This window comes from Bufo bufo, chromosome 4 (genome assembly GCF_905171765.1).
Source record: "Bufo bufo chromosome 4, aBufBuf1.1, whole genome shotgun sequence".
Taxonomy (NCBI): domain Eukaryota; kingdom Metazoa; phylum Chordata; class Amphibia; order Anura; family Bufonidae; genus Bufo; species Bufo bufo.
The window spans coordinates 178,846,988-178,872,375 of record NC_053392.1 but is presented as its reverse complement, the minus strand read 5'-3'; the positions used below and the strand labels follow the sequence as shown (position 1 = coordinate 178,872,375).

The window sequence follows — 25,388 nt, the reverse complement described above, 5'->3', positions numbered from 1 at the left end:
AGAAATACTGAACAAATACTGACCGTGTGAAAGTGGCCATCAGCTGTAGCAGGCGGTGTAAACAACCTCCTACAGTTTGGGGGCTTGTTGTTTTGCTGGTTGAGTTGTACATAGCAGATTGCATAAAAAAGCAACTCCAACATTTTTACACAAATATTTAAAGGCTATGGACACCTATGGAGGTCATTTTTATTACTGCATTCTAAGTACTTATTTTACGCTAAAACTGGTCTTTATTTTGGCCAGAATGCGGACGGATCTCCGCCGATCTCCATTATAGTGTTATGGGGCCGGACGGAGATTTACAAACTTTGGCAATGCCGGAATGCAAAGAGATCCGACCGGCTGTGTTCCCATCATGTTTTTGTCCCACATTTAACGTATACAAATTATTTAGACATTACACGGATGGCTCAGACAGATCCCATACAGTAGTATCTGTCACTATAGAGCTCCATTGTAAGAAGAAACCTATACATTTAGATATCATATAGGTTAAACGTGGGACAAAAATGTGATGTGAACACACCATTAGTGACATGGTCGACAGAAAAACTGTCTTTATTGCCCATACCAACCTATCACAGTGCAGCTTTCATTTTCCAAGAGCAGATACAAAATGAAAGCTACGCTGTGTGTCCACCTTTGGGATCATATATCCTACCACTCACCTCAAAATCTAAATGACCCTAACATGAGGAGAACTCCAGTTGAAAAGCATAGCGGAACAAAGAGCCATTGGCTCTGTGCGCCAACATTTACAATGGTAGGCAGGATGTTTTAGGCCTGTGGCTTATCAGAGGTGGAGAGAACGCAGAGGATGTCAGGTGCCTCAACAACGTCACTGGATTGTGCCACCTGCACTAGACCCTGAACAGTAAGGAAGAGGAAGTGGACTAAGTCCACATACTCATGGTGGGAACATGCTAGGGGGAGTTGTTGTTTTTTATTCTAATTGGTGCAAAGGAGACAGAAATTAGGATTAAGAGAACATTATTATGGCATGGGGGGCACAACTGGGGGCATTACTATTGTGTGGGGGAACAAAGAGGAACATTATTATTGTATGGTGAATAAAGGGGAACATTATTATGGCATGGGGGGCACAACTGGGGGAATTACTATTGCGTGGGGGAATAAAGAGGAACATTATTATTGTATGGTGAATAAAGGGGAATATTATTATGGCATGGGGGCACAAATGGGGCACATACTCATGGTGGGAACATGCTAGGGGGAGTTGTTGTTTTTTATTCTAATTGGTGCAAAGGAGACAGAAATTAGGATTAAGAGAACATTATTATGGCATGGGGGGCACAACTGGGGGCATTACTATTGTGTGGGGGAACAAAGAGGAACATTATTATTGTATGGTGAATAAAGGGGAACATTATTATGGCATGGGGGGCACAACTGGGGGAATTACTATTGCGTGGGGGAATAAAGAGGAACATTATTATTGTATGGTGAATAAAGGGGAATATTATTATGGCATGGGGGCACAAATGGGGCATTACTATTGCGTGGGGGAACAAAGAGGAACATTATTATTGCACTGGGACATTATTACTGCACGGGGGTACAGAGGGGCACAGTATTATTGCATGGGAGCACAAACAAGGCATTACTACTGTATGGGAACCCCATTACTGTGTGCGGATAGAAAGAGGGCACTATTAGTGTGTGAGGCACAAGAGGGGACACTATAACTGTGCAGGGCACCGGGGAGGACATTATTACCATCTATGGATGATGAGTGTAGAGGTGGGGAGGATACTGAAAAATTAGGAGTCTAAGATGAATGTCTACAGGCACAAGTCGTGGCTGGGGGAATGCTTCTTGGTGGTCTGGGCAGAATAAAGAAGAAAAGGGAAAGCGAATGACTCCAATCACAGCTGGTATTTTTGATCACTGTATGGCAGTAACTTTGGTCTTAGTACAATGATTTCGATCAGTAGGGCAGCAACATTCAGAAACTATGTTGTGGTAATTAGTGTTCATGGTCTAGCTATTTTTGGGTAGGGGGAACGTGTATCTCTATAGACCCTAGCAATATGAGGGAAAATCCAAAATGTATCCTGATGCCCACAGGACCCTAGTTACATTCCGCTATTTTGCTATGCCTGTGGTCCCTGCGATGATCCTGACTTTAGGGCACAAATATTTTTGCCATTCGTTTTACTGTTGTTAATGGAAAATACAAAATGTACTCAAGAAAGATGGATATATGATCTCCTTTTCTAAATTGTACAAAAAAATGAATGCTGCAGGTTCCAATGTAAAAATCATTGTTTTATTTTATTAAAAATAAGGGACAACATGAGCTGTTATGAGAGGTTATCATTAGAGGAACACTGTGTTCGTGCACTGCTACTTTTCTCAAATAAGAACACTTCTACTGAACTGTCCGTTCCAGAATATATAATCCTTCCTAACAGTCCAAAAGCTAAAACTAAGCTTAACACTATGTGGTCTTTTTACGAAAAGATTCCACGCTCGCACTAACTTAGTTAATTGCTTTACAGAATTATAAAATAAAAATGAATTTCTAGTTAATATTTACTCATTAACTATATGTTTTATTATAAATGCCTTGTACCAATTTTAGAATTTCATACAGGCATTTATGAGTTACCTTGGTCTTCTCCACAGCTAAGAGATACTGGAGAACAATCACTATAGTCACAGATTTGTTGCAGAAATTTTGAGAAGGATTTGCAAAAATGTAAGTGTGTGAACATACTTTTACATATTGTTCTGGCATTTTATTAATGAAACAGAAGGATCAGGATCAGCAATGATACCATACTATAATACTATAATCTCTGCCCAAATACGATTGTGATGCAATTAAGTTGTAGGAAGGAAAAACAAGAAAAAAAAAGTTAGATTTTTTTTTTTTATTAATGAAAAAAACAATATAATAACTTCTCACAAACGTACTTTTTTTTTTTTTACAATATCAGACTCCTTAATTACCAAATATTACCAGTCCTTATTCATCTCTCTCCTACAGTTTTCCTTGTATTTCCAACTATTATACTGGTGGTTTTACACCAAGATTTTTTTTTTTCAACGCTCAATGTGTTTTTACCTCCTTACTTAGGAACAAAAAAACTGCTAAAGGCTAGATACAATTACAGGTTGGCCAATAGAAAATTATAAAACACAAAATAGAAAATTATAAAAAACACCCTACACCCGGCACTCTGTAGTGCGTTTTTGGGTCCAATTCTTTTTGTTAGTTTTTTTCCAAATCCCATCATGCCATTTTTTCAGATTCTTCTCTACAGAAAATAGAAAAGTCTGAGAAAAAGCATTGTATGATCAAAAAATAAACATCAAATAAAACGCTTGTGAAAAAAAAAACACATGGATTTCATGGCATTTTTTACAAACCAAAATAGTGCCCCCCCCCCCCAAAAAAAACCAAAAACTAAATATGTAGGTATCCTTACAGTGCTTGTCCTGTGGTTTGTGCAATGCAATGGTTATTTTACACAGAGTATTCTGAATAGCAATGACTCTCAGAGAGACAGGGCACTTCATCATGAAGGTTCAGGGGCATCCGCGTCTGGCAGCAGGGCATGAGACCACATGTCCCTCCGAGACAGAGGAGCGCAGTGACCTACATGCAAATTGAGGATGTTTTTTATTATTTGTACTCTGTGCACTGTGTTTATTGCATTAGCGCTGCTCACTCGAAGAAGTGAACACAATGCACCCAAGGTCCTTTAAAGGCTGTTAAATGTAAGTCTGACATAAAGCAGGTTGAGTCATTGGGCTGCAGTCCAGATTAATAGATAGCAGCGAGCACCAGTCAGACTGGCCCATTGCTATTTGCTTGCTATGAACCATCTAAGCTCTGAAATGGCAGCTTCTGTAGGATCCTCGGAACTTCTACTGTCAATCCCGCATCTTCTTCTGTAACCATTTGTTATATGTGCATGTAAATATCATCGTGAGCAATGCTGAACAGCACAGAAAGAGTTAAACATGTATTCTAACAAGGACCACCCTGAGTGGCTGTGTCGGATATTTTCCTAAACATCTGCATCAGCGTAGAGTGTTCTATAACTAACGGGTACGTCTGTCGGTATAGCAGAGCTGAGTTTGTAGTAAGCATAGAGTTACATTACGGCATATTATTTTACCATCTGAATCTCTTCTGGTAACGGATGCATGGGGATGTGCTTTTCCATGTCCTCAGGTCCGTCTGCTCCCGAATGAGAAAGCTGGGGGCAGAAAAGGAGAACCGATCAGTTCTGAGCAATCTCAAATTCAGTTTGCAGCATTTCTTTTTTTCCCCGAAAAAGATTTGTATTACAATCGACAAATCTCGTTAGTTATGCGGTGATGCATCTCCTGCACCTTCATGTTGTATGAACACATCTGGATTAGCTGTAATGGAGGTCAAGATGGGGGCCACCCAGCTTTCCTAGAACCAGATATCACTCAGGATTTTAACCAACTGAGCAAAGAGGACAACTGCAGCCTAAGGGCTTATTCACAGATCCAGATGCAAATACTCTGACCGTGTTGCATCTGAGGTCTGAGTTCGGGATGGTTCTCCATGTTTTTTTCCATGGGGGATCCCATTTTTGCATCAGTTGTGTTTATTAAGTTTTTCAAAAACCTTATTTTTTTTTATAACATTTTACTCATATAATAGATCACTGACAGAAACGGATGCAAAAATAACCACAAAATAGTCCAAAGAAGTTTGCGTCGATCAGTGCAAAAGCAAAGGTGTGAACGAACTCACTAAAACCAGTGGATACGTGTGCTGTACATGGAGAATACAGACAGCACACGTATGTGATTCACAGACATGTGAAGAAGCCTTTTTTGTGGTGTAACATTATGTGTATTTTTTGTGACTTTCTGTGACATTTTGGACTTTTGATGAACTTTGCCCTTTTAAAAATGAAGTGAAGAATTGGTTGGGATTACAGACTGGAACACTCATGTCTCATTTATGTGCATCTCCATGCCAAGCAGCCCCACGGCATACTTTCCCTGACTCAATCCACCCCCCCTTTTCTTTTCTTCTAGTACCAAGTCAGTTTTCGGTTTGCTGTCTCATCAAACCCACCTTTCTGATTCGAAGGATATAACATCCTAAAGTTATAAATTGCAAATATACTGAATGTGCCTGCAACACATGAATACTAAATAACAAAACTGAAATCAGCTGAAATAAACCATGATTAAAAATCACAAATAAGTGAAAATAAAAATCTGAATATAAGTGAGCGTTGCAATGTATCTTCGACCTGACCAGCGTAGCTGCTGACTGTGCAAGCGCTGCCCATGTCTGGGTACAACCGGAAGTGTAGCTGCGCATGGACAGTCTGCATATGTTGCTCAAGAAGGCAGATTTTTGAGTGAATTTGATTCATACACATCGATTTGGTGATCTCTAGTGCTGACTCTTTCTCCCACTAATCAAGTTAGACTGCTTTCACTTCTGCATTTTGGTTTAGAGGATCTCAAAACCAGACCAAAAAAAAAAATTCCATTATGTTTGATGCATCAGGATCAGGGCCGTCTTTAAAGGGAACCTGTCATCAACTACAGTCAGGTCCATAAATATTGGGACATTGACACAATTCTAGCATTTTTGGCTCTATACACCACCACAATGGATTTGAAATGAAACAAACAAGATGTGCTTTAACTGCAGACTGTCAGCTTTAATTTGAGGGTATTTACATCCAAATCAGGTGAACGGTGTAGGAATTACAACAGTTTGCATATGTGCCTCCCACTTGTTAGGATGTTAGAATTGTTGTTAGAATTGTGTCGATGTCCCAATATTTATGGACCTGACTGTATATGCTGACCTCACTCTGTGCAGCATAAAATAGTGACAGAAATGCTGATTTCAGCGGTGTGTCACTCATGAGCTAATAGTAAGTGGTTGCCGAGAACCAGCATCATAATCATTGCAGCCCAGGCCTGGAAAAGAGTCACGGCCACCTGAGAAGAGTCCTGGTTATTACAATCTCCTGCTCTCTCACCCATCTGCTGATGATTGGCAGTTCTCTCCTAGAGAGAAAGGGAGAAAACTAGGTAGAAGACTGTCAGTCATCAGCAGGTGGGCAGGAGAGCAGGAATTCATGAATAACCAGGACTCTTCTCAGGTGGCCGTGACTCTTTTCCAGGCCCAGTCTGCGATGATTGTAATGTTGGTTCTCAGCAACCACTTACTTTTAACTTATAAATGACAGACCGCTGAAATCAATTCACCAGTCTCTACTTTATGCCTCCCTTAGTAGGGGCAGCATAAAGTTGATGACAGGTTCCCTTTAACACGGGGCAAAAGGGGCAGCTGCCCTGGGCCAAGTTGCTCCTGGGGGCCCAAGGCAGCTCTGTGCCAGCTCTGTGTCCCGATCCTATCCTTCACTATGCGAGCGGCATGGCTCGCATAGTGAAGGACTTACTGGGAAGCGGTGAAAGCTCTATACTCACCTCTTCCTGGTCCTTGGCTCTTCGCTGTGAAGGCTGCGCAGATGTGAGGTCACGCTGTGCGTGCCAGTTCACAGCACAGCAGACTGAAAAGGAGGAAGACTGAGCGGGGGCAGTGAAGAGCGGCAGTGCCCCGGAGCAGGAAAGGTAAGAGTTTTTTTATTTTATTTTACTTTATATGAGACTGATGGAGGCACTGGGGTCTGAAGAGAGGCATATGGGGTCTGAAGAGAGGCATATGGGGTCTGAAGAGAGGCATATGGGGGCTAAAGAGAGGCATATGGGGGCTAAAGAGAGGCATATGGGGGCTAAAGAGAGGCATATGGGGGCTAAAGAGAGGCATATGGGGGCTAAAGAGAGGCATATGGGGGCTAAAGAGAAGCATATGGGTGCTAAAGAGAGGCATATGGCGCTGGGGGCTGATATGAGGCATATGGGGGCTGCTATGAGGCATATGGGGGCTGATATGGGGCATGATATGAGGCATATGGGGGCTGATATGGGGCATGATATGAGGCATATGGGGGCTGATATGAGGCATATGGGGGCTGATATGGGGCATGATATGAGGCATATGGGGGCTGATATGAGGCATATGGGGGCTAAAGAGAAGCATATGGGTGCTAAAGAGAGGCATATGGCGCTGGGGGCTGATATGAGGCATATGGGGGCTGATATGGGGGATGATATGAGGCATATGGGGGCTGATATGAGGCATATGGGGGCTGATATGAGGCATATGGGGGCTGATATGAGGCATATGGGGGCTGATATGAGGCATATGGGGGCTGATATGAGGCATATGGGGGCTAAAGAGAAGCATATGGGTGCTAAAGAGAGGCATATGGCGCTGGGGGCTGATATGAGGCATATGGGGGCTGCTATGAGGCATATGGGGGCTGATATGGGGGATGATATGAGGCATATGGGGGCTGATATGAGGCATATGGGGGCTGATATGAGGCATATGGGGGCTGATATGAGGCATATGGGGGCTGATATGAGGCATATGGGGGCTAAAGAGAAGCATATGGGTGCTAAAGAGAGGCATATGGCGCTGGGGGCTGATATGAGGCATATGGGGGCTGCTATGAGGCATATGGGGGCTGATATGGGGGATGATATGAGGCATATGGGGGCTGATATGAGGCATATGGGGGCTGATATGAGGCATATGGGGGCTGATATGAGGCATGATATGAGGCATATGGGGGCTGATATTAGGCATATGGGGGCTGATATGAGGCATATGGGGGCTGATATGAGGCATATGGGGGCTGATATGAGGCATATGGGGGCTAAAGAGAAGCATATGGGTGCTAAAGAGAGGCATATGGCGCTGGGGGCTGATATGAGGCATATGGGGGCTGCTATGAGGCATATGGGGGCTGATATGGGGGATGATATGAGGCATATGGGGGCTGATATGAGGCATATGGGGGCTGATATGAGGCATATGGGGGCTGATATGAGGCATATGGGGGCTGATATGAGGCATATGGGGGCTAAAGAGAAGCATATGGGTGCTAAAGAGAGGCATATGGCGCTGGGGGCTGATATGAGGCATATGGGGGCTGCTATGAGGCATATGGGGGCTGATATGGGGGATGATATGAGGCATATGGGGGCTGATATGAGGCATATGGGGGCTGATATGGGGCATGATATGAGGCATATGGGGGCTGATATTAGGCATATGGGGGCTGATATGAGGCATATGGGGGCTGATATGAGGCATATGGGGGCTAAAGAGAGGCATATGGGGGCTAAAGAGAGGCATATGGGGGCTAAAGAGAGGCATATGGGGGCTAAAGAGAAGCATATGGGTGCTAAAGAGAGGCATATGGCGCTGGGGCTGATATGAGGCATATGGGGGCTGCTATGAGGCATATGGGGGCTGATATGGGGCATGATATGAGGCATATGGGGGCTGATATGAGGCATATGGGGGCTGATATGAGGCATATGGGGGCTGATATGGGGGCTGATATGAGGCATATGGGGGCTGATATGAGGCATATGGGGGCTGATATGAGGCATATGGGGGCTGATAGGCGGCATATGGGGGCTGATAGGCGGCATATGGGGGCTGATAGGCGGCATATGGGGGCTGATAGGCGGCATATGGGGGCTGATAGGCGGCATATGGGGGCTGATAGGCGGCATATGGGGGCTGATAGGCGGCATATGGGGGCTGATAGGTAGTAGTTCTGGTGGCTATAGCACGTCTCTGCAAACTTTTTCATGTAAACATTGCCTTTTCAGAAAAAAAGGCAGTATTTACATTACTGCCAAGGAACACCTCTACGGGCCACTAATCGGACGGCCACTAGAGGTGCTTCCTAGTCCAGTGAACGTCCACTGGCATTCACGCTAATCAATGCATAGAAATGCATTGATTCAAAGCATCTCTATGAAGCCACGCATGCACAATAGCCTCCCAATGCTTCCCTAAGGGAAAGCAGTGGGTTGGCTATGATATACTCACACACTGCATATTTTTTGTGTGTTTGTTGTGGTGGAGGGCGTGATTGCATGCTAGGGTGTGGGAAGGCGGGATCTTTGCCCATGGTCCAATCAATATTAAAGACGGCCCTGATCAGGATGCATCCGTTACGTTCACACGCGGTTATGTTATTGCAAAGCGGAACAAACCAGATCCGTCACAAAAAACACTGTAAGTCAATGGGTGACGAATCTGGGGTTTTTTTCGGTTCAGAAAACACTGGATCCGGCACTATTGACATACATTGTTTTTAGTGACGGAACTGGATTGTTCCGTTTCGATGACCGGACACAAAACCACTGCTTGCTGCGATTTTATGTCCGGTCACAAAACGGAATGCCACTGGAACTGAAGACTTACTGATGCATTGTAAACGGCGCATACCCCATTCACAATACATTGACCCAAAACGGAAGCGTTTTGGGCCCGTTTTGAGATCCTCTGCCTGATCTCAAAACCGGAAATCCAAAACGCTGATGTAAAAGTAGCCTTAAGCCTGTCAGTTTTTATTCTGCACCCTGGTCATTGTGAGACTACAACTCCCAGCATACTGGTTCAGCAACAAAGGATGCAGATGGACTGCTTTATTTAGCAAGACTAAAACCGTCGCTGATGGCGTGTAATACATTGCTATTTAGGTATACTAAGGACCACTCTTATTTTCTCAGTGCGGTGAAGATGTTGTGTAATGTCCATCCCTATACGGCTCCGGCATGAAGGAACAATCTCCATGGTTACTGCTGACATTGACAGAATGGCAATATCCCCTTGTGCTTCGTGAAAATCAATTTCAATGGTCACGCACCAACCAGACTTACTCATAGCACTGGCGAGATAGAAAAGGATGTTTGTCTGTGTTACTTCCTAGAAAAATAAAAAGCTAATCCACCATTAAAGGGATATCTCGTGTTAACAGCCTATATGTGAGTATTCTATGTCATTTATTTTTATTTTTATACAGTTTTGTGGCGATTGTGACATTTTCTGCGACATTTGGTCAATTTTGCAACATTTGGTTTTCCTCACCACATTTTAATGTAAACCTTGTAAGAGAAAAAAGTGAGTCTGGACCTGGATTATGGCTCATTTACTATGTGTCGCAAAAAAAAGTCACAACCCAAGCCAGGTAACCCATAAAGATGTAAACCACATTGCACCCACGCCAGATATATTATTAAGGTGCGCCATTTCATAAATGTGCCGCAGGCATACAAAGCAAAAACAGATTTAAAATGACACAAAAACAACCGCAAATTATAAATTCCCCTCATAAATTAAATGAAGTCACTCCATGGCCCTGATTTTACATGCCTTCACTCCAGAATTTTGGGCCCAAAAAGTTGTATAATGGGGCTTTTGGGCTCACTTGCGTAAAAACTTTGAGACTTTTTGCATTTTCACACCACTTACTTCAATTTTGAAATATGAGTGGGAAAAGAGGGCATGGTTAGCAATGTTAACGAGTTTCACTCCATACTTATCACTGAGTCGCACTCTCACTCCATTAGGAGGGTGGAGTAGGAAAACTGGAGAAGCCTTTCTAGACAAAAGTGTTAAGCTTAAGTTTAAAGGCTATGTACACCTTTTGGGGCAATTTATTTTTAATTATTGCATTGTACTCATTTTGAGCTGAAAACAATTTTTTTATCGTTTTTTACTAAAGATATGACGTCCTTTTTTTCTATACAGAGCTGAGATGCTCTAGTAGTACCCTTTGGATTTTCTTTTTGGATTGGTCTTTTCCGTCAGACCAGGAGCAGACGGACTCCTTATCTTTGCTCTCTGACATTATAAACACTCATTATAGCTCAGTTCTTATCTTACTGATAAGAATATGGCTTAAATAACTGTTTATGACCTCTTATTAGTTTAGAGATAAGGTTCACAAAGTGAAAGTACCAGTCACACTGTTAACCCTTTGTGACAGAACAGCTCAATATTTTTTATAAAGGTCAATTGAAAAATGATTTTAGCCAAAAGTGACATGCAATCATAAAAAATTGCCTTTAAGGATAAGGGCCCTTTCACACCTGCGTTCTTGTCTTCCGGCATAGAGTTCCGTCGTCGGGGCTCTATGCCGGAAGAATCCTGATCAGGATTATCCTAATGCATTCTGAATGGAGAGAAATCCGTTCAGGATGCATCAGGATGTCTTCAGTTCCGGAACGGAACGTTTTTTGGCCGGAGAAAATACTGCAGCATGCTGCGCTTTTTGCTCCGGCCAAAAATCCGGAACACTTGCCGCAAGGCCGGATCCGGAATTAATGCCCATTGAAAGGCATTGATCCGGACCCGGCCTTAAGCTAAACGTTGTTTCGGCGCATTGCCGGAGCCGACATTTAGCTTTTTCAGAGTGGTTACCATGGCTGCCGGGACGCTAAAGTCCTGGCAGCCATGGTAAAGTGTAGTGGGGAGCAGGGGAGCAGTGTACTTACCGTCCGTGCGGCTCCCGGGGCGCTTCAGAGTGACGTCAGGGCGCCCCAAGCGCATGGATCATGTGATCACATGGATCACGTCATCCATGCGCATGGGGCGCTCTGACGTCACTCTGGAGCGCCCCGGGAGCCGCTCGGACTGTAAGTATACTGCTCCCCCGCTCCCCGCTCCTACTATGGCAACCAGGACTTTAATAGCGTTCTGGGTGCCATAGTAATACTGAACGCATTTGGAAGACGGTTCCGTCTTCAAATGCTTTCAGTACACTTGCGTTTTTCCGGATCCGGCGTGTAATTCCGGCAAGTGGAGTACACGCCGGATCCGGACAACGCAAGTGTGAAAGAGGCCTAAGACAAATTTATCAAGCAACATGTGATATTTGATAAAGGTGACATAAAATACATCAACACAGACTCGAGCAAAACTGACTTTAAATGTTCCCCTCATGATAAATTACCCCCCATGTGTTCTACTTCCTTCCCTGGCTCTTAACTTCCTCTTTGTTTGGACTTTTAGCATGGCAGACAGCCTCGCTTGACTTTCTCAGTCAGAACATTGACTATGACCAGAGAGGGGAGGGGATGAGGGACTCAATTAGTACATCACACGTTACACTAATAAATGCAATTCTCTTCTGTGGACATCTTTATCTAGGGTTATCAAGAGAACAATAGAGCGGTCATACTGTTATCCCAATTCTAAATCTACTATCATACTGAGGATCACCCTTCAGAAAACATCTTTCCTTCACAGCAGCATTAAACTAACAGTGGGAGAACTATCAATATAGGAGTCTTATCACTCTGTGACGATTACTACACAAGGGCAATATTTTGTATTTACTTTTCAATGGTATACTACACTGCCGAAATGAAAACTCTTAAAAAAAATGCCAAAAATTATTTGAAAAAGTTATAACAGAAGTGTCCATTTAACATACTATATTGTCTTCTACACATTTTATAATTTTCTAACATACAGCACCCTGATCGACTCAAAGAGTTTTCCATAGATATCTAAGGAGAGATGAATGAAAAACTGCTGATCTTTATATTTTAATTCACCTCTTCTTCATGTGCCCAAATAATGCTGTCCTCTAGCCATTACTTTTTTGTTTCTATAATCTTCTAATGAATTTAATGAATTTTGGAATGTTAGGTGTACAGATGTACTGATCATAAAATGTAAAGCAAAATATAATAGGAAATATTTTATATTAATATGTATTTACAACAGTTGGAGTTGTTGAATAGGTGCCCCTATGCGGTCAGTAATAGTGCTGCTATCCAGTATCTCCCTATAAATTATGTACAGTAGGCCCAGATACTGCAGTACTGCCCTCTCTCCATGTAATGATGTAGGTACAGATAGTAGTAGCTCCATGTAATGATGTAGGTACAGATAGTAGGAACTCCATGTAATGATGTAGGTACAGATAGTAGGAACTCCATGTAATGATGTAGGTACAGATAGTAGGAACTCCATGTAATGATGTAGGTACAGATAGTAGGAACTCCATGTAATGATGTAGGTACAGATCGTGATAACTCCATGAAATGATGTATGTACAGATATTAAGAACTCCATGTAATGATCAGTGATGAACGGCAGGGGCAATATTCGAATTCGCGATATTTTGCGAATATTTGGGCGAATATTCATGATATATTCGCAAATTCGCGATCTCCAGTCATTGTTTTTTTTATTGCAAAAATCGTCAATCGGACATTTCGCAATAACAAACATTTCCGATAAAAATTTGCGATACACAACTCCTAAAGTCAAAGATACTTCAGCCCTCTCATTGGCCCAGAAGCAAAAAGCAGTGAGGGATCATGGGTACTGATGAAAAAAAATCTAGAATATTCGCGATTACGAAGATAAAGCACTACAGTATATTCTAGATATTCGCGAATTCTCGAAGTGCCAATATTCCCGATAAAAAAAATTCACGATTAGAATATTTGCAATCGACACTAGTAATGATGTAGGTACAGAAAGTAAGAACTCCATGTAATGATGTAGGTACAGAGAGCAATGCCTACCTCTCTCCATAAAAATTTAAGTACAGATAATACTTTTATCTCTAATGATCCAAACACTGAAAATGACTGCTCTTTGTAACAATCTTGAAGGTGCAGATAGCACCTCTCTGTGATAGTTCTTCTCTCCGTCTCTCCCTGTCAGTAAGATCATGAATTTGTACAGTGTCACCCCTGGTCAAAATTACTGTTACTGTCAACAGTTAAGCAAGTTGGAGATAAAATGATCTCCAAAAGCCATAAAGTTAAAGATGAAACACACTTTTCAACATTTTAAGCAATATCAGTGAATTACTTTATTTTGCTTTTGTACAATTTTAGAGTGAAAAAAACAGTTAGTACCTTGCAAAAGTATGGGAACCCAAGGAGATTTGAGCGGTCAGATAACTTTCAACGAGATCTCAGACCTTAAATAGCCTGTTGGGCCTTAGGCTTGTTCACAATCATTACTAGGAAAGTCCAGGTGATGCAAATTTCAAAGCTTTATAAATACCCAGACTACTCTAACCTTGTCCCAAAAACAGTAACTATGGGTTTTTCCAAGCAGTAGCCTAAAACTCTCAAAATGAAAATGGTTGAGCCCCACAAAGCAGGAGAAGACTATAAGAAGATAGCAAAACAGTTTCAGGTTGTCATTTCCTCAGTTCGAAATGTAATTAAGAAATAGCAGTTAACAGTCAAAAGAAGATATGGAAGACCAGGAAAAAAGTCAGAAACAGCTGCTCTTAGGATTTCTAGAAAGGCAAATCATAACCCTGGCCTAACTGCAAAAGACCTTCAGGAAGATTTATGCCCCCATTGCCTGGGAGGTGCGGGTCCCACCTCTGGGACCCGCACCTACAAGGAGATCGTAGCCGGGGAGAGTTGCGGCTGGAGGACCCCGGGTTTCCCAGGGTCTGTCCACCACAGGTGCAGCTCCCCACCTCTCCCACTGAAGTGAATGGGAGCGCACTGCGCATGCACGGCCACCGCTCCCATTCATTTCTATGGGGCCGACAGAAATAGCCGAGCCAGCGCTCGGCTATTTTTGGCGGTTCCATAGAAATGAATTGAGGACGGCTGCGCATGCGCAATGCGCCCTCCTCAACTTTCTCTGCTCCGTTCTCCTTGTAGGTGCGGGTCCCAGAGGTGGAACCCGCACCTATCAGACATTGGGGGCATATCCTAGCGATATGCCCCCATTGTCTAAGATGGGATAACCCCTTTAACAAGCCTGATGCATTTTGGAAACAAGTCCTGTGGACCGATGAAATTGAAATAGAACTCTTTAGCCACAATGACCAAAAGTATGTGTGGAGAAGAAAGGGCACAGAATTTCATGAAAAGAACACCTCTTCAACCATTAAGCATGGGGGTGGATCAATCATGCTTTGGGTTTATGTTGCAGCCAATGGCACGGAGAACATGTCACAGGTAGAGGGAAGAATGGATTCAATGAAATTCCAGCAAATTCTGAAAGCAAACATAACACCAACTCTAAAAAAAGCTGGAAAGAGTATAGCTTCTACAAATGGATAATGATCCTAAACACACCTCAAAATCCACAGTAGAATAAAGACATAAGCTGAAGGTTTTACCATGGCCCTCACAGTCCCCTGATCTGAACATCATTGAAAATCTGTCCTCAAAAGAGCTTCGCATGCAAGACGGCCCAGGAATCTCACAGAACTGGAAGACTTTTGCAAGGAAGAAAGGATGAAAATCCCTCAAACTAGAATTGAATTACTCTTGGCTGGCTACAAAAAGCATTTACAAGCTGTGATACTTGCCACAGGGGGTGCTACTAGGTACTAACCATGAAGGGTGCCCAAAGTATTGCTTCGGGCCCTTTTCCATTTTTGTTATTTTGAAAATGTAATTGTTGTTTTTGCTTAAAATACAAAGGGAATGTGTCATCCTTAACTTTATGGCCTTTGGAGATAATTTAATTTTCATCTTGCTTAATTGTTCATAATTACAATAATTTTGACCAGTGGTGCCCAAACTTTTGCATGCCACTGTACATCATGGAATGTTAATGTACTCCTGCCCCATGATGCACATGATGTGCGATTTGCCTATTCCGAAAGACTGCAAAAGCAATGTTCAGGACGACTGAACCCTGAATCAGAGGAGATGCCCTTCTGTAGCCACTGGAAGAAGCATACAAGAAAACAGCACGTCATTCATTCAACTCATTGATATTTATGCAGTGGGATTTTTTTTGTCCATAGGGTCACATTGTTAGATTCAGATTATGGGGGCTGTATGACTGTATGTGAGAAATACATGCTTGTGAACTGCCTAGAAGACATCTGTCAGGGTTCCCTCGTGATCATTTTCCCATGAATAATAGGAAAAAAGAGGCCACAAGAGGCCAGCAATCTTGTGCTTAATTTCTTTCCTTCCTGCCTCTTTGTAAGCTAAAAGCCCACGTACCTATGAAGACACGTCTGGGAGAAGTGCAGCACTGTAGAGCAGACTCCTCAGCATCTTCCAGTGATCTCCTTCCAAACTGAAACTCGGGACACTGAAGCTTTTGAGGAACAGAACAAAAAAAATGCTGATTTAAGACTTTGCGTCAGGGAGACAATTGTTAAATATAACTTTAGGGAAACCTAGCACTTTGGTTCAACACTCAAACCCCAATCGAAACAAATGGCAGCAGTGACAGCCCCACATTTACCATCCATTCCAGTTTGTTTACAAGTAAGGGCTCTTTCACACCTGCGTTCTTGTCTTCCGGCATAGAGTTCCGTTGTCGGGGCTCTATGCCGGAAGAATCCTGATCAGGATTATCCTAATGCATTCTGAATGGAGAGAAATCCGTTCAGGATGCATCAGGATGTCTTCAGTTCCGGAACGGAACGTTTTTTGGCCGGAGAAAATACCGCAGCATGCTGCGCTTTTTGCTCCGGCCAAAAATCCGGAACACTTGCAGCAAGGCCGGATCCGGAATTAATGCCCATTGAAAGGCATTGATCCGGATCCGGCCTTAAGCTAAACGTCGTTTCGGCGCATTGCCGGAGCCGACATTTAGCTTTTTCAGAGTGGTTACCATGGCTGCCGGGACGCTAAAGTCCTGGCAGCCATGGTAAAGTGTAGCGGGGAGCGGGGGAGCAGCATACTTACCGTCCGTGCAGCTCCAGGGGCGCTTCAGAGTGACGTCAGGGCGCCCCAAGCGCATGGATCATGTGATCGCATGGATCACGTCATCCATGCGCATGGGGCGCTCTGACGTCATTCTGGAGCGCCCCGGTAGCCGCATGGACTGTAAGTATACTGCTCCCCCGCTCCCCGCTCCTACTATGGCAACCAGGACTTTAATAGCGTCCTGGCTGCCATAGTAACACTGAACGCATTTGGAAGACGGATCCGTCTTCAAATGCTTTCAGTACACTTGCGTTTTTCCGGATCCGTAGTGTAATTCCGGCAAGTGGAGTACACGCCGGATCCGGACAACGCAAGTGTGAAAGAGGCCTAGGGCTACTTTCACACTTGCGGCAGGACGGATACGACAGGCTGTTCACCATGTCGGATCCGTCCTTCCGCTATTTCGCCGTGCCGCCGCTCCGTCCCCACTGACTGTAATGGGGACGGGGGCGGATCTCCGGCGCGCGGGGCGAAAGGCCGCCGGACTAAAAGTCCTGCATGTCCGACTTTTTAGTCCACGGCCTCTCACCGCGAACTGCCGTACTGCGCCGGAGCTCCGCCCCGTCCCCATTATAGTAAACGGGGACGGAGCGGCGGTCCGGCAGCACGGCGAAATAGTGGAAGGACGGATCCGACAGTGTGAACAGTCTGTCGAATCCGTCCTGCCGCAAGTGTGAAAGTAGCCTAAAAGAGAAAAAATTCTGCAGCTCATGAGATGCCTGCTTAGGTCTTATTCACACAACCAAGTGCGGGTCTGAACACAGAACAGGAGCAGATCTTTCCCCTATACCTTTTCTCTGCCTCCACCACTGGATTTGGCTCACAATCACTGATGGAAATCACTGACCAAACCCTGACTGTGTGAATAAGCCCTTACAGGACTGCACAGATGTAATCGTAGATATGCTACACATTTTCCTGATTATTAAAACAATAATAATTGTCACAGACACAAAACTTTTCTATCACCAGACTACTATAGTATGTGCATTGGGTAAACCAGAAAAAGTCTGACTGCTCAGGTTACAGTTGCTGGGATCCAAAATGATCCCAAAACAGGTGCTTGTCTTTTGCTGCTCACACAGCAGTGGCTGCACATACATAGGAACTTAAAATTAGGTAACATGTGCCTGACGAAGCCCTGAGCAAGAAGCCTGTACAGCAGGACTAAGGAACCATATGGTTCTTTAGGACAGATTCATTTTTAAAGGGTTTCTATCACCAGAATTAACCCTATTAACCTGGCTGACATTAGCGATGTGCTAATGTCAGCAGACCCTAACTGTACTATTTTTATGCTCATGGATGCCCCGGTTACTGCACAATTTTAACTTTGATGATATACAAATTAGCCTCTAGGAGCAGGGGGGGCGTTGTTCCTGTTCCTAGAGGCTCGGTTCTCCCACCTCAAGTCACTCCCTACTGTCCTTGATTGACAGGGCCAGCGTTCGTCTTCTCCTGCCGGCCCTGTGCGCTAGATAAATCTCGCGCCTGCGCAGTCCCAGCACACAGGGCCGGCAGGAGGAGACGAACGCTGCCTGGCCCTGTCAATCAAGGACGACAGGGCGTGACTTGAGGTGGGAGAACCGAGCCTCTAGGAACAGGAACAACTCCCCCCCTGCTCCTAGAGGCTAATTTGTATATCATCAAAGTTAAAATTGTGCAGTAACGGGGGCATCCATGAGCATAAAAATAGTACAGTTAGGGTCTGCTGACATTAGCACATCGCTAATGTCAGCCAGGTTAATAGGGTTAATTCTGGTGATAGAAACCCTTTAACCGAGTTGTCTCACTTCAGCAAATGGCATTTGTGGTCGGATCGGCTATCAGAACGGGTTAGATAGGATGGGTACACCCATCTACAACAAGCAGTAGAATTGTGCCATAACTGCTGCGGTAGGGCAGCCTAAAGTGGGCCACCCTAGTATGAAGTGACTGTAAGATGGAGTGGGTGGGTGGGTGAAATCAGCTGAATCGGCGTCAGTCTGGACCCACAGGTGCCTATAAATAGCCTAGTAACCAGCCAGCCTGGGCTCACAGGTGCATGTAAGTAGCCTTGTAATGACCCTCCCCTCCCACAAATTCAGCAAACTTCTTTGCTTAACACTTGTGGTCGGATCGGCTATCAGAACGGGTTAGATAGGATGGGTACACCCATCTACAACAAGCAGTAGAATTGTGCCATAACTGCTGCGGTAGGGCAGCCTAAAGTGGCCAAAAAGCGTAGACCTTAGTTTAGAGTAAAACATATACATACCATTACGACACCCGCTTTGCACTCAAAAGACACTACACGACGAAGGTGCGGAAAATACCGTACATATCAGAGACTTCTATATACGTTACCTCTTTGTCACGTGCGACGGCACATTGTTCTTGAAGGTAGCTAAAGTTGATGCTTTTGAAAGAGTGGTCGGTAATCAGGAACGATTTACTCCTATGTTGACAAACATATGAACATATTACGAGGAGGTCTGAATCCCGAGAGCTGCGGACTGAAACAACAATGGTGAATCTGATGGAAGGGCTTAAATGAAGTCCAACCATTCGCTAAGGGTCCTGCTTGGACACCAACTGTTACTGGTGGCAAATACTTCACCTATACTTATTCCCCAGGCGACCGCTTTAATTATTATTATTTTATAAAGGACCCAAAAGTTAGAAGATGGCGTATGCCGTTTAACTCTAGTAATGGATCAAGTGAAATGTGTAGACTCACCAGGCCTGGGGAACCATAAGCACGAATACATGGCTGGTTGAAATTAACGAGCTAATGTCGCCTGCACTGAGGAAAAAACATACCCACTATACTAGCAGTTGTGACAGGAAATAAGCTTAAAGTCATGATAACTATGTATGCTGCGCCTGTGATAGTGATAGGACTTGTGTCCGTAGACGTGACAGACTATATATATTGCGCCTTATTGTTGTACCTCTCACTTGAAGATGGACCGGTACAAGGTGCAACACCAACACCCTCAGCCTGAGTTTGAAGATGAAGTAAGCGTGCCTATAATGAAGACATAATGTACACACAATGCCTACTGCTATGACAGGACGAGCTTAAGGTCATGATAGACTACCTATGCTGCGCCTGTAGTCGTGCTAGGACTTATCGTGTCAGTAAACGTGACAGACTGCGTAAATCGCCTGTAGTCGTGACAGGACTTATTAGTCTGTAGTCGTGACAGACTGCGTAAATCGCCTGTAGTCGTGACAGGACTTATTAGTCTGTAGTCGTGACAGACTTCGTAAATCGCCTGTAGTCGTGACAGGACTTATTAGTCTGTAGTCGTGACAGACTTCGTAAATCGCCTGTAGTCGTGACAGGACTTATTAGTCTGTAGTCGTGACAGACTGCGTAAATCGCCTGTAGTCGTGACAGGACTTATTATACTGTAGTCGTGACAGACTTCGTAAATCGCCTGTAGTGGTGAGACAGGACTTAGTCTGTAGTCGTGACAGACTTCGTAATCACCTGTAGTGGTGACCGGACTCCCTGTGGACGAACCTGATGCCATAGTATAGTTGTTTACCTTTTTTTTTTTTTTTTTTTTTTAACAACCCCTTGAGAAGCGGAATTGTGAGACCCCAGGGTCATCTCCCTGGGAGAATAGGTCTATAATTCAAGAACCTCGAGAGATTAAATGTGAGAAAATGCGAACCCGGGAGAAGTTGATGTCCGAAAGGAAGGCTTGGGATGACTGCTTGAAAAGAAACAATGAAGACCCAACGACCTACAACAATAATGTGAGTGAGGTTCTAATGGCAAAGCCGCGCCTACGAGCCACCACGAGAAGAATTGTAACGCGAGCCACAGCTGACCGAGGCATGCGAGCGGCCTGAATGCAGAAAAGGCATGAACATGCTGTGGCGGGACCACGCAGCCAACCTCGAATGGCGGAGTTGTGTGAGTAAAATGTAAACTGAAGACATGCGTGAGAGACTAATGGCGGAACCAAGCGCTAGAGGGACTAAAGACACTAATGGTGGAACCAAGCGCTAGAGGGACTAAAGACACTAATGGCGGAACCAAGCGCTAGAGGGACTAAAGACACTAATGGTGGAACCAAGCGCTAGAGGGACTAAAGACACTAATGGTGGAACCAAGCGCTAGAGGGACTAAAGACACTAATGGTGGAACCAAGCGCGAAAGGGGCCATGCGCAAGAGACACTAATGGCGGGGCCATGCGCAAAAGACACTAATGGCGGGGCCATGCGCAAAAGACACTAATGGCGGGGCCATGCGCAAAAGACACTAATGGCGGGGCCATGCGCAAGAGACACTAATGGCGGGGCCATGCGCAAGAGACACTAATGGCGGGGCCATGCGCAAGAGACACTAATGGCGGGGCCATGCGCAAGAGACACTAATGGCGGGGCCATGCGCAAGAGACACTAATGGCGGGGCCATGCGCAAGAGACACTAATGGCGGGGCCATGCGCGTCAAACTTAAACGGAGAAGCAATGCGTCAGAGACTCTAATGGCGTAGCCATGAATGCGAAACAAATGGCGATTTATTATTATTATTTATTTTTAATATATATATATATATATTTTTTTTTTTTTTTTTATCCACTTATGCAGCACCAGTATGACTTGGGGACTTGCATAACCAAGACCCCCTTCGACAATAAACCTAGGACACTAACAAGCTTATAACCATATCGTACCCCTAACAACATGAAGATCGGTCATAAGCCCCACAGAGCCATGAGGCTGAAGAGATCATCAGGCTCCCGAAGCCAAGACTGCACTCGATGACATTGCAGTGACGATAAGTAATTAAAATGTGAGCTAGACCTGATGGGATATGCATCGACGTTAGTGAACCGAACCAGGTGCCTAAATAATACATTAAACCAACCGTGAATAAACAGATGAGAGAAAAGCGCCAGAGGCATTACAGTTCGCTAAGAGAAGACCCTTATCGTGAAAACAAATGAACTACTTGTGAAACATAGTAGGAATCTTACTCCTATTAGCCCACTAACCGCTGAGGACTGCATGGTGAACTGGGGCAGGAGGCCAATCCGAGTGAATGCGGACCAGAAGTAAAGGAGACCAGTCTGAGTGAATGCGAACCAGAAGTAAAAGGAGACCAGTCTGAGTGAATGCGAACCAGAAGTAAAAGGAGACTAGTCTGAGTGAATGCGAACCAGGACTAAAGAACAGGACACTTTTTTTTTTTCCTGCTGACGTGAAACAGAAAAAGTAGGCCTATAACATAACCACCAGTGAGGAAAGAAACGTAAACCTGAAAGAAAGCAGCTATGTTTATCGGGAGAACGGTATCAGAGCGGTGCACTGACTGCCCTAGAGAAAATACTCAGTAACCATGATGTAGCAACGAAAAAAAAAAAAAATGCAGCTTTAAGTGGAAGCCGAATATGCAGCAACTGATGTAAGAACAGGTGGGTGAACGCAGCTCTGGATGTGAGTAGTGCCTAAAAACATGGTATGGGCCCAGCTCTGAGCATGAAGAGCAAGGTATAACGCAGCTGTATGAATGCAACCTGAAGTGACAGGGTATTGATGTGATGCAACAGCAACTCATAAACGCAGCTCTAGTAGTAAATGGAGTATAACATTGTTAATGCAGACACATGGACGTGGCTTTTGAAGGTAACGAACCTAACCATGATCATTCGACCATTAGCGCCCCACCCCTCTCGCCCCAGAGCGCTACAAGTCCCCCATGGTGTATCCAAGTCCAATCCTACTGTGAATGCGAGTACTCGCCTGGCACCTTCTGCCATTACCCAGGTGCGAATGAAACCTCCACATAATGCTGTAGGTTTTTTTTTTTTTTTTAAAATGGACATCACCATCACCCAAGAAAACATAAATGCGTTTTGAACGTAAACCCTGATGCAACGCCAATTAATCAACATATAGTGCACCTATGACCTAGCACAAAACCGCTGACACATGCGTGCCCATAACATACGGTTTATAGATTAACACACTTCCATACAAGAGCATCAGAACTCAAATACAGGCACCTAGACCGACCTGCTCGAGTACCCATATACAGACCACTGATCTACACCTAGCATGTCTGGCGTTAACTGCGGATGTGCCCCCACATGTAAAACAGGTAACAGAAACCCCACACTTTTTTTTTTTTTTTTTTTACGCAGATATCAAAACGTAAGCCTGAAAAGAAAGCGGCTATCTTTATCGGAAGAGCAGTATCAGAGCAGTGTGCTGATAGCCCTAGTAAGAATACTGAGTAACCATTATGTAGCAATGAAAAGAAATGCAGCTTTAAGAGGAAGCAGAGTATAACACCTGATGTAAGAACAAGTGGGTGAATGCAGCTCTGGATGTGAGTGGTGCCTAAAAACATGTTATGGGCACAGCTCTGTGTATGAATATGAGGAGCATGGTATAGAGCAGCCATATGAATGCAATCTGAAAGTGAGCAGAGTATTAATGTAATGCAACAGCGGACGTATGAACGCAGCTCTAGTAGTGAACGGTGTATAGGACAAAAATGTAAATGCAGACACACGGACGTAGCTTTGAAGGTAACAATCCTAACCACGATCATTTGACCATTGAAGCCCAACCCCCTTTGCCCCAGAGCGCTACAAGTCACGGACCGTGTAACCAAGTCCAATCCTACCGTGAATGCCAGCACTTGCCTGGCACCTTCTGCCATTGCCCAGGCGCAACTGAACCTCCACATGATGCTGCAGGTGTTTTTTTTTTTTTTTTTTAAATCAGCGACCATTGATCCACATTTACCATCACTTAAACCCAGCACGCGTAGCTTGAACCAACTGCAGACACGCGTCCCGCATGTAAACCAGGTATCAGAAAACATACAACCATGCCCACTCTAAGCACATGCTACCCCAATAACTGTATGCAATGGCCTCACCAGGCCTCTGAACAGCCAGACAAACAACCATGGTTTGACCATTTAGCGCCCATACTCTGCTGTATCCCAGAGCGCTAACATATCGCAGGCCGCAGCGTGGGTCCCGTACAAACACCTCCGATCCTACCATGAATACCAGCGCCCTTCTGAGACATTCCGCCGTCGCCCAGCCGTAAGGAGCCTCCACCCATGCTGCTGTATCCTAGAGCTGAGCCAGAGGTAGTGAAATCAGCTGAATCGGCGTCAGTCTGGACCCACAGGTGCCTATAAATAGCCTAGTAACCAGCCAGCCTGGGCTCACAGGTGCATGTAAGTAGCCTTGTAATGACCCTCCCCTCCCACAAATTCAGCAAACTTCTTTGCTTAACACTTATCATGTAGAGAAAGTTAATACAAGGCACTTACTAATGTATTGTGATTGTCCATATTGCTTCCTTTGCTGGCTGGATTCATTTTTCCATCACATTCGTTTCCATGGTTATGACCACCCTGCAATCCAGCAGCGGTGGTCATGCTTGCACACTATAGGAAAAAGTGCCAGCCTCTGTGGCCGGGACCATGGGAGCCGACATAGGCTAGTGCTTTTTCCTATAGGAAATGAACAGTGAATAATGTGATGGAAAAACGAATCCAGCCAGCAAAGGAGGCAATATGGACAATCACATTACATTAGTAAGTGCCTTGTATTACCGTCACTTTCTCTACATGATAAATACCATTTGCTGAAGTGATACAAGGGGTTGTTCGGGCTTTTACTATTAATGACTTATCCTCAGGATAGGTCATTAATATCAGATCAGAGGGGCTCCAACACCCGGCACCCCCACCCATCAGCTGTCTGCAGTGCACACGTACCGCCTCCCGTCTCTCTTCCCGTTCACCACTGCTGTCTATGGCAAAGATCATAGACCGCAGCAGATGACAGGAATAGAGAAGGGAGACGCCACGTGCACACTGCAGACAGGTGATCGGTCGGGGTGCCGGTGTTGGATGCCCTCCGATCGGATATTGATGACCTATCCTGAGGATAAGTCATCCATAGTGAAAGCCCGGAAAACCCATTTAAGCTCTCAATGTGTCACCTCTGACAATGCAATGGGACAGACAATATATTAAAATTGTGGGCATACAGGGTGCAGAATGGGCCCATAGGCTTATATGAGTACTGTATTCATTACCTGTCTACACAATACCTAGCTGAAATATGGCCAAACAGACAGGGGAAGATGCTGTATCCACTGCTCTCCTAGATCTGTCCGCCCATACCCAGCTGGGCACGCGGACCTGGCCCCAATATTGGGATCAGAAAGGGTCTCACTACTTCATATGCCATACATGACTGTCAGGGTAAACTCCCCGTCAGATACCCCCATCATTCTGTATAACTTCAGGGCGGGTGATGCCAGGCTTGTGTTTGGATAACATAACATGAATTAATTCTTGGACAACTCATCATAATATTTGTGAGTTTACATGAGAAGCAGAGGAGCCGACACCGAGCAGTCAGCGGCCGCTGTGCCCTATAGTAGTGCACTGATGTATGGATCGTGTATCTCACATACCCAGTACCGGCGCCGGCGGCGGAGACTACCCGTGAAACCGGACGAGAAGCCGAGAGACCTGCAGTTATCCCCATGTGTCATCAGCGTCCCCCGTAGTCATGGAGACGCTGTCTAAACCCTCGTGTTACGTACCTCAGCGTCAGCTGGCTGGCGGAAGTTACACTCTGTGTGTGTGTGGTTGGCATGAGGCTCTACATGTGGTGTGTAATGATTCAGAAGTAACATGAACAGCTGGTACTGCAGTTATAGTGGCGTGCCTAGAGGGGGGCGGGGGTGTCAGGCTATACAGGGGGGTGCTGCTTGAGCTGCAGCGCCCGGCGGAATGTCTCTGCAAGGAAGGAGAGCTG

The 25,388-nt window shown here is 44.7% G+C and overlaps 1 protein-coding gene across 1 annotated transcript in view; it reads right to left on the bottom strand.

Moving 5' to 3' along the window:
* Window positions 1-25,100, bottom strand: part of LOC120999089 (filament-like plant protein 3) — a 249,859-nt gene extending 224,759 nt beyond the window's left edge. The window contains exons 1-3 of the mRNA XM_040429961.1: window positions 25,042-25,100; window positions 15,874-15,970; window positions 4,155-4,235 (exon numbers count right to left, since the gene is read on the bottom strand). Of these exons, the coding sequence (XP_040285895.1) occupies window positions 4,155-4,202 (48 nt within the window). The 5' untranslated portion in view covers window positions 4,203-4,235; window positions 15,874-15,970; window positions 25,042-25,100. The remainder of the gene's footprint in view (window positions 1-4,154; window positions 4,236-15,873; window positions 15,971-25,041) is intronic.
* Window positions 25,101-25,388: the final 288 nt, after the last annotated feature.